Consider the following 7,656-nt stretch of genomic DNA (forward strand, 5'->3'; position numbering starts at 1 on the left):
TCTGACTTTAAAACCTCTTCTCTCATCGAATCAGTGGCTGCGGACGACCATCATCCTTTGGCTCGTAACTCGCGTTAGAGTGAAAAAAAGCCATCAGCGAATCACCAAGCGACTCCATCACGACGAATTTCTCCATCGCGAAACGACATCGTAACGAGATTTTATTGCGTAAAATGAAGACGTAGCGCAATGCCAGCCAAGAAGGTAGGAAAAAAAAAAAAAAAAACCAAGAGAGGCACACGCGGGAGTGCTCATCAAAAGGGTCAATTAGGCGCTCGCCATAGGAAATAATACACCCTATGCGCACGTACCTATAGGACCTATACATATAGCACAGCAGGTGTCCCTCTATATACATACACGCATAAAGGCGTCAGCCATTGTCGTCGTCGGCGAACGGCGAGCGACAGAGTACGTGTCACGGCACTCCCGCTTCGTTTGGAGTTAATTGCCCGTGCCGGAGTGGTATATATATACGTGTATACCAGCTACTGCCGAGTGAATGAAGTCGCAGCGTCGGGGACCGCACGCCCTGTAATCGGTGCCGCCGAGACCGGCGATTTCATCATCGTCCTCGTCGTCGTCAGAATAGAGGCACTTGTTCGGCTGTAGTTCCGTGCACTGCTACTTAGTGACTCTTCACGAGACTTGTTATTATCATGCCCGAGAGGCCTCTGACGTTGCACCAGTTTTTTTTTTTTTTTCTATTATTACAGGGTGACTTTTTAATACAAGAGACGAGTAGCCGGACATTCAGAGTTTTTAAATCGAAAACTCAGCTGTCGCAGAAAACATGTACGAGGAGGAGCAACAAGTGTTTTCAACATTTGCATTGGATTGGTGTATTTTTTTTAACTCGTACAAAAAGTTTTTTTAGAAAAAAAGGTATTCCCAATAACAAACAAATTCTCAATCGTCGATGAAATATAAGAAACTCTTTTGCTTCACATAAGTAGTAATTATTTACGAAACATTCGTGCAGGTGCATATTTTTATATAGGGTATATATACACACGTACAAATTTTCATAAACCACAGTGTCGTATCATAAAAGTCAAGCGTTTCAAACTTGGTCGAGCACATTATTAAAATTCTTTTCCGATGAAAGTTACAATTTATTAGCAATAAACTTGCGCCGAAAGCTAATTATCATCAACGCGCAAATACGCGCTTTTCGCGATAAATTTACCCCCCACCCTTTTCCTCGTTTTTTCGACTTATGGTTTTCAGCGGACCTTTCCCGATGACGAAACCACGTCGTTTAATATCCCTCGCCGTCCGATCCCCCGGAGTTTTCTCTCCCTCTCTCGACGGAACAGTAGTACAAATTTACGACGCTTAATTCCCCACAAGAGCCCGGATTACGCGGCGTTCTTGATTTTTCATACCTCCGCGCAAGCATATAAATATACTCGTATCAACGAAAGGAAGAGGAAAAAAAAAGTAGGTATACGTTGCAAAAGCTAGGTCGCGATTAGCGCGGGAGCCGTGCATCCATTAGCTGTCGTCGTCCGCAGTGATTTGCTACTGGAAAACTCTCTCCTCTCACGCGATCGATCAACGTGGCATTTTCCAGCGGCGCAACTTGATTTTTTTTTTTTTTTTGTTCGCCACGCCACATTATACGTCCCGTTGGTTCGGCATAACACGCGACAATCGACCCACTGAGAGCGACAAAGTAATTAAAAGCCAAAGCACCGGCGACTACTGGGAACGGGTAATTGGCATACCTCTCCCTGCGTCTATAATCCGTTTTCTCCCTCCCGTGCGTCTCGGGACACTCCGAATGCGCACCGCGTGTCCAATCGATCGGCGATACGCGCGACATATCAGACGCGCGTCCACGTGGATCCGTACACGTACATAGTATACACCCTAATCACGGCGCTGCGCGGATCTGTGTGAGAAAATGGCAGCGAGTGTGCTCGTATACTTTCTAAATCGAGCCGTGGATAAGCGCACCGCAGACATACAATGTTAAGGCGCGCGTCCGCCTGCGGAAAATCAACGTCCAGCGCCTCTGTGTGTATATCCTTTGTGCCCGTCCTCTCTCTCTCTCTTATCCACGAGTGCGCTCGGAAATTAACGGACTACTCCTCTCCTTCTCTCTATAGGTGCTTTCTCAATCAGCACCGGGGCAATTAATTATTGGCTCCGGGAGTCTCTAAGAGCCGCTGCATTCGGCAGGAGCTCTCTCTCTCCTCGTCTCTGTATGTGCGCGGACGTTAATTATCTTTATCTCTCCGAGAGGAAGCTTTTCTTTTTATCCGGTGGCAAGTGGCAGCTCCTTTTTTTCTTTTTTTTTTTTCGTCGTGTCACGTGGGGGGCTTTTACAGCGCAAGCTCTCGATCTCTGTTCTGTGTCACGATGCACGAGGCTAGCCTTAATTGGGTCTATTTCCAGCCGAGCTCGAGGATAGAGCGCAAAGTGCACTCCTCCTCTTCCTCCTCCTCCCTTTTGATTTTGCGCTGCTCTGTGATTTACCACGTGATGAATTTTAAATCGATGCTTCGCGCGTTGCTCGATTGTACAAGGATACTTACTGGCGGCTGATTTTTATATTCTCACGGAAATCATTGGGCAATCTCGTTACGATTTTCTCGGCCAAATCAAACGATCCGACTAATCGATCTCTGGTGCTTGCTTCTCTCGGGTCGCACCACCTGCCAATAAGCCATACATACGAGCTGTAGCTGTCTCGTACAAGACAAACGCGGCCGCAGTCGCTTACCGCAAACGACAAGTGGTAGCCATGCACATAGAGGAGACGGTATGAAGCAAAGAGAGAGGAGACAATATGCCTACAAGTCTTATGTATATGTACCAGAGGCAGCCGAGCGAAATCAATCATAAGCCGCGCACACATACATCACCGCCATGCGCGCAATAACGGCACTGTTTTATTGCAAAACATTTTAATACGCCGCCACCTTGTCAATTACGCCGCCGCGGACTCGAGGGTTGAACGTTTGACCGCTCGCTGTCCGATGATTTATGAAAGCATTGTTCTCGTCGCGCGGTAATGCACGTATACACACGTACCCCCCGCGTGTGTGCACCAGTTAATTGTACACTCACGTATATATATATACATACATGGACGACAAAAGTAAATAACAGTACACTAGCGAGTATATATACTTGAATGGGCCGATATAAGGAGCGTGAAACGTTCTGATGTATATAAGTGGGCACTTTTTTTCCTTACTATACAGGCAATAAGAGAACGGGGTGGGAACGACGATGGGGGGCCTGGTGGTCTTGTACAACTTATTCAAGACCAACGCAATCAGCGCCAAGAACGTGTCTTTTTTCAAACTTTATGGGCCATGAATCAAGTGTTATCTCAAAAGTATATATTTATATACCTACGTGGTTCATTTATACCATGAACCAAAATATTTAAATACACACCGCTATATGGTGTACATACAATAGTAGTAACAACGTCCAGGTAAATATCTGACGATTAGCGAAGCCAACTTCAGTTGGGATGACATAAATGCGCAGTGACTTTCTTTTTAGTCAGTTAACCCTTTTCACAGCTAGGTCTAAGTGTATTGGTTCCGTAATAACGTCGAGAAGAAGCTTTTTGATTGGCATATTGCCAAGAAAAGTTTATCCGTACGATGTAAAACAAGTGAGAGTTGGACTTTCGCTGGATGATACGCATGCCAAGACACCAGTGGCACTACGGCACTAGCCCATAGTTTCGCTCGACCGAACATCTGCTGACGAGTGCTCTCAAAATGTCCAATTCGGAGATCAAGTATGGTGAGTCCTCCTCCATCAACGTCTCCGCGAGCGTTCACATTGAGCACCATGTGGTTACCGGGGCTTTTACCCGATTTGCGTTGTACCTTTCCATATTGGTTATGTTCAGTGAAGTCTGGAGCGTCACCGCTTCGCAGATAATTAGTTTGCGAGTGCCTATTGTTTGCGTGTGCTGCTCGTGGTTTGAACCGCAAGAAAATATGTTTTTTTCCTCAAATAGGCACGAAGCTCGAATTTGACCCTGAGTGGAGGGGCCCGATGGAAGTTCCGAGACGAATGACGGACTCATTTTGGCTGATCGCTTTCGTGCTTTTCACCCTCCTTTACATTTCTATTGCTATTTACGGTAAAACCTCCCGAGGAGTTTGCCACTCTTTCTTTGGTACCGGTTGGCATTGACCTGACCTAGTGGTGTTTTTCAGGTCTTGTCACCGGTAGTACCTCGGCGGCGGGATCAGTAGTGGACGGCGAAGGACGCATTTGCGGCTATCACCCAAAAGTCGAAAAGAAACCGTACCTCATGTACTTGAAATTGCAGGACTGTTTCAGCAAGACAAACGACGATTGCATGAAGCAAACTGCTTGCGTTGAGAAATGTCCGAAGGAGAATTTTTATTTCCCCAACGACAAGGGGAAACCGATCGACGAAATCCGGAAAAAGTTGATTTGCAAGGCTGACGTAGACGTGGCGTCCATTAAAAACGCCGAACAAATCAGCAGTTTGCTGTCACGTAACAAATGCGCCGAGTGGTACTTGGCCAGCGAACCCATAAACCACGAATGCATCGCCAAGGGGGCTTGGAAAGGAAACGAGGATTACACTATCGATGACATGCAATTGAAACAAGTTAACACGACTCTTCTCGGCCATTGGCACTTTTTTGAGAACGCGCTCGAAGAATACGACAAAATTTTGTAAGTCCTCATCGCGAGCTACCGAAACAATCGACAGTCCTCTGCTGTTTTTTTTTTTTGCACAACCTTTTTTTGTTTTCAGAACACCGGTGCTCCTGGCTATGTTTTTCAGTGGATTAATGACTCTTGCATCGGTATATTTGTTGAAACTGTACGCCGTAACTTTCTTGTACTCGGTATTGTCTCTGTTCCTCCTGGCCGGGGTCGTAACGGTTTGCGTTCTCTTAAAAGCTTACTCCACGGACCAAAGCACAGAAGCTCTCCTGACCATCATTTTTATCCTTACGATGCTGATTTTATCCACCATGATAGTTATACGTTACCGTAAGAACATCAACATGGGCTGTCAGTTGATCAAGGAGACAAGCAAGTACGCGTCGAGACATTGCGGCGTAAGGAGGGTAAAAATGTCGACAGCACAATTGTTTTTTTCTTTCGTTTTTAGAGCTGTGCTGAACCTACCGATAACGTTACTTTTTCCATTGCTTTCTTTCGCGTTGAACATCGCTATAATAACGGGCAACGTAATAGTGATTGCTACCTTGATAACGATATCCTCGCCGGTTTACCGGATCGAGCATCTACCGAATTACGAAGCCGAGCAGTGCAAATGCGAGGGTTACCCCGACGACTCGCTAAGCGTCGATGCACTGTGCGACCCCGATGTTTTCAACAGCAAGTGCAAAACCCCGAGTGGAGACGCCTGCTTGCTCAAGCAGTGCTTTCTCCAAGAGAGATTCATTCCTGGCCACATTAAATTTTTTTTCATAATCAACTTGTTTGGCTTTTACTGGGTAATGTTCTACGTCGCTGGCTTCCAAAAAATGGTTCTCGGAGGTACATTTGCATCTTGGTACTGGACGTTTAACAAAAAAATGGTCAAAAACTCGTTTTTGTTTGGAAGCATATTCAGGACAGTGAGGTATGACACCCGAGTTGTCACGATAAACAACAGAATATTATTGTCAACTTGACGAAATACAATCCTGTTTTTAGGTACCACATGGGATCGATAGCCATGGGTTCCCTGTGTGTAACAATCGCGAAGTTAATCAGCGAGTTCTTGAACTGTCAACCGCCAAAGTGGAAATTTTGCGTCAATATCTGGAATTTCATCGAGACAGTGTTGATTTTCTTTAATGACAATGCATACTACATGTGCGCCATACACGGGAAAAGTTTTTTTAAATCGGCAAAGAGCGCCTTTCAACTGTTAACGAGGAATATCGTGAATATCGTCATTATGAATGCGGTAAGATATTTCGGATATTCAAAAATTGTTCGATCCGTTATTCCGTAAAACAACACGTATTTTGTTTATGCAGGTTGTTGCACTTATACTCCTTATGGTCGCCGTTGTGATAATAATGACATCAGCGCTCAGTGTGGGCATCTACGTAGCCAATGCTTATCCTAGTCCAGACAGTTTTGGACTGGTTATGGCTGCTGTGATCATAACCGTGGTCACCTCGATGTTTTTGGTAGTTTTATTAATGTCGGTGTACAAAATTGCCACCAGCACTTTTTTTTTGTGTTTAGTTGAAGACTTGGAACGAAACGATGGGTCTCAAAGCAGGCCTTACTACATGAGTATTCGGTTGAGAGAGTTGATGAACGAGCAAAGGAGGTAGTTTAGTTTTAATTTCAACGCATTACTCTCTCAACGGTTGCAGTTTTAGTTTGATTTCACATTTGTTTAAAACGTTTGACGAAAGCTAAGAACTTCCCTCGTTTTATTGTTTTTAATAATGAATTATTGAATTTTCCCGTGTTTGAGATAAAACTAGGAGTCGATTATCGTTATTTTTCTGAAAGCATTCGATGCGTGATTGTAACAGGGTGTGCACACTTTATGTTCCTGAGTGCATACGTGACAATGAAAATAAACGTTCATTTAAGTTTATTCATGTATTATCGAAACAATAAATGGCTCGTTTACATGACTACTTGTATCGAATAAACAAGTGACTTGTTGCGTCAATGTTATTTTCGTTGAAAATTAGCGAGATTTTCTTTAACAATTACAATGATCAGTATACAAAACATTCATGAAAAAAAAAAAAAAACTATTTATAGCAAGAAAAATTTCTTGCAATAAGATCGACTCCAAATGAAGAGAATGTCTTTTTTACAAGTACAAATTGATTAAAATAAAAAACTGCTTACCAACAGATTACCCGTTTAATTTCATTACCGGGACAAAAAGGGTACACACACCGTGCGAGCCGCTATTATACGCTACACGCCTCTTTACAATACACAAACACACAAAGCAGCTCGGCCTTTCTGTTGCAGCTGGGAATAAATCGCTGAAATCGAAGCTACGAATCTCTTTCTCTTCCCCTCCTCCACCTCTGCTCTCCTTCTGGCATGTTCAATCGAACGGAAACTGTCGAGCTCCAGGTCCCGCACATATACTTATAATCCACGTAGACACGCTCTCTCAGCGACCCAGACTCGCTGAAGCGGCATTAAGTATATATATGTGGTACAACAATGTACACTGTCCCTTTTCTTTTCACAGGTGTGTGTCACCTGACTTGCAGAGACACACACATGTATACACTTAACCTAATAATGTAACGTCAGGAGACAGGAGTAGTATTGTCGTAGGCGATCTCTCTCTCTCGGGCCTTTCTCTCATGAGGACTTCTTCTTCGGCCTGAGTCACTGCCGACCGCAGACCGCTCTTTATGCGGTCCCATTGTCAACAGCGGCATCGCTTGTGACGACAAGTGTAGCGAGCCTGTATATACGTATATATATTTTACGTCACGCCCCTCAAAGGACTCAATAGAAATATGAGGATTTCCAAGCTGAGGAGAACACGGGCAGGTTCATCTTTTCTCTCGCGCACGTTGGACTCGAGAGTAAGTATTTATCTGTCCCCCTTTGCGTATCGATCTCAAAGGAATGTCGCTCGACCATTAGGTGACTTCTTTTCTGTTTTTCCTTCTACCTTCTTTT

General features: G+C 44.4%; 1 protein-coding gene across 1 annotated transcript; it reads left to right on the forward strand.

Annotated features, from left to right (window-relative positions):
* The first annotated feature begins 3,749 nt into the window (after window positions 1-3,749).
* LOC106640755 (choline transporter-like 2) lies at window positions 3,750-6,320 on the forward strand. The gene is made up of 6 exons (XM_023389486.2): window positions 3,750-3,774; window positions 4,197-4,689; window positions 4,772-5,059; window positions 5,135-5,611; window positions 5,686-5,941; window positions 6,015-6,320. Exons 1-6 carry the CDS (start codon window positions 3,750-3,752, stop codon window positions 6,318-6,320), a joined length of 1,845 nt encoding a protein of 614 aa, XP_023245254.2.
* Window positions 6,321-7,656: the final 1,336 nt, after the last annotated feature.

The sequence above is a fragment of the Copidosoma floridanum genome, unplaced genomic scaffold (assembly GCF_036245765.1).
Source record: "Copidosoma floridanum isolate Cflo_tuat_1 unplaced genomic scaffold, Cflo_Japanese_pri ptg000013l, whole genome shotgun sequence".
Classification (NCBI taxonomy): domain Eukaryota; kingdom Metazoa; phylum Arthropoda; class Insecta; order Hymenoptera; family Encyrtidae; genus Copidosoma; species Copidosoma floridanum.

Excerpts from the sequence above, each read along its gene's own strand:
- LOC106640755 (XM_023389486.2), top strand. The coding sequence starts at position 3,750 with ATGTCCAATTCGGAGATCAAGTATG. Across the intron at positions 3,775-4,196 it reads CAATTCGGAGATCAAGTATG|GTCTTGTCACCGGTAGTACC; the intron begins GTGAGTCCTCCT and ends GGTGTTTTTCAG. Across the intron at positions 4,690-4,771 it reads GAAGAATACGACAAAATTTT|AACACCGGTGCTCCTGGCTA; the intron begins GTAAGTCCTCAT and ends TTTTGTTTTCAG.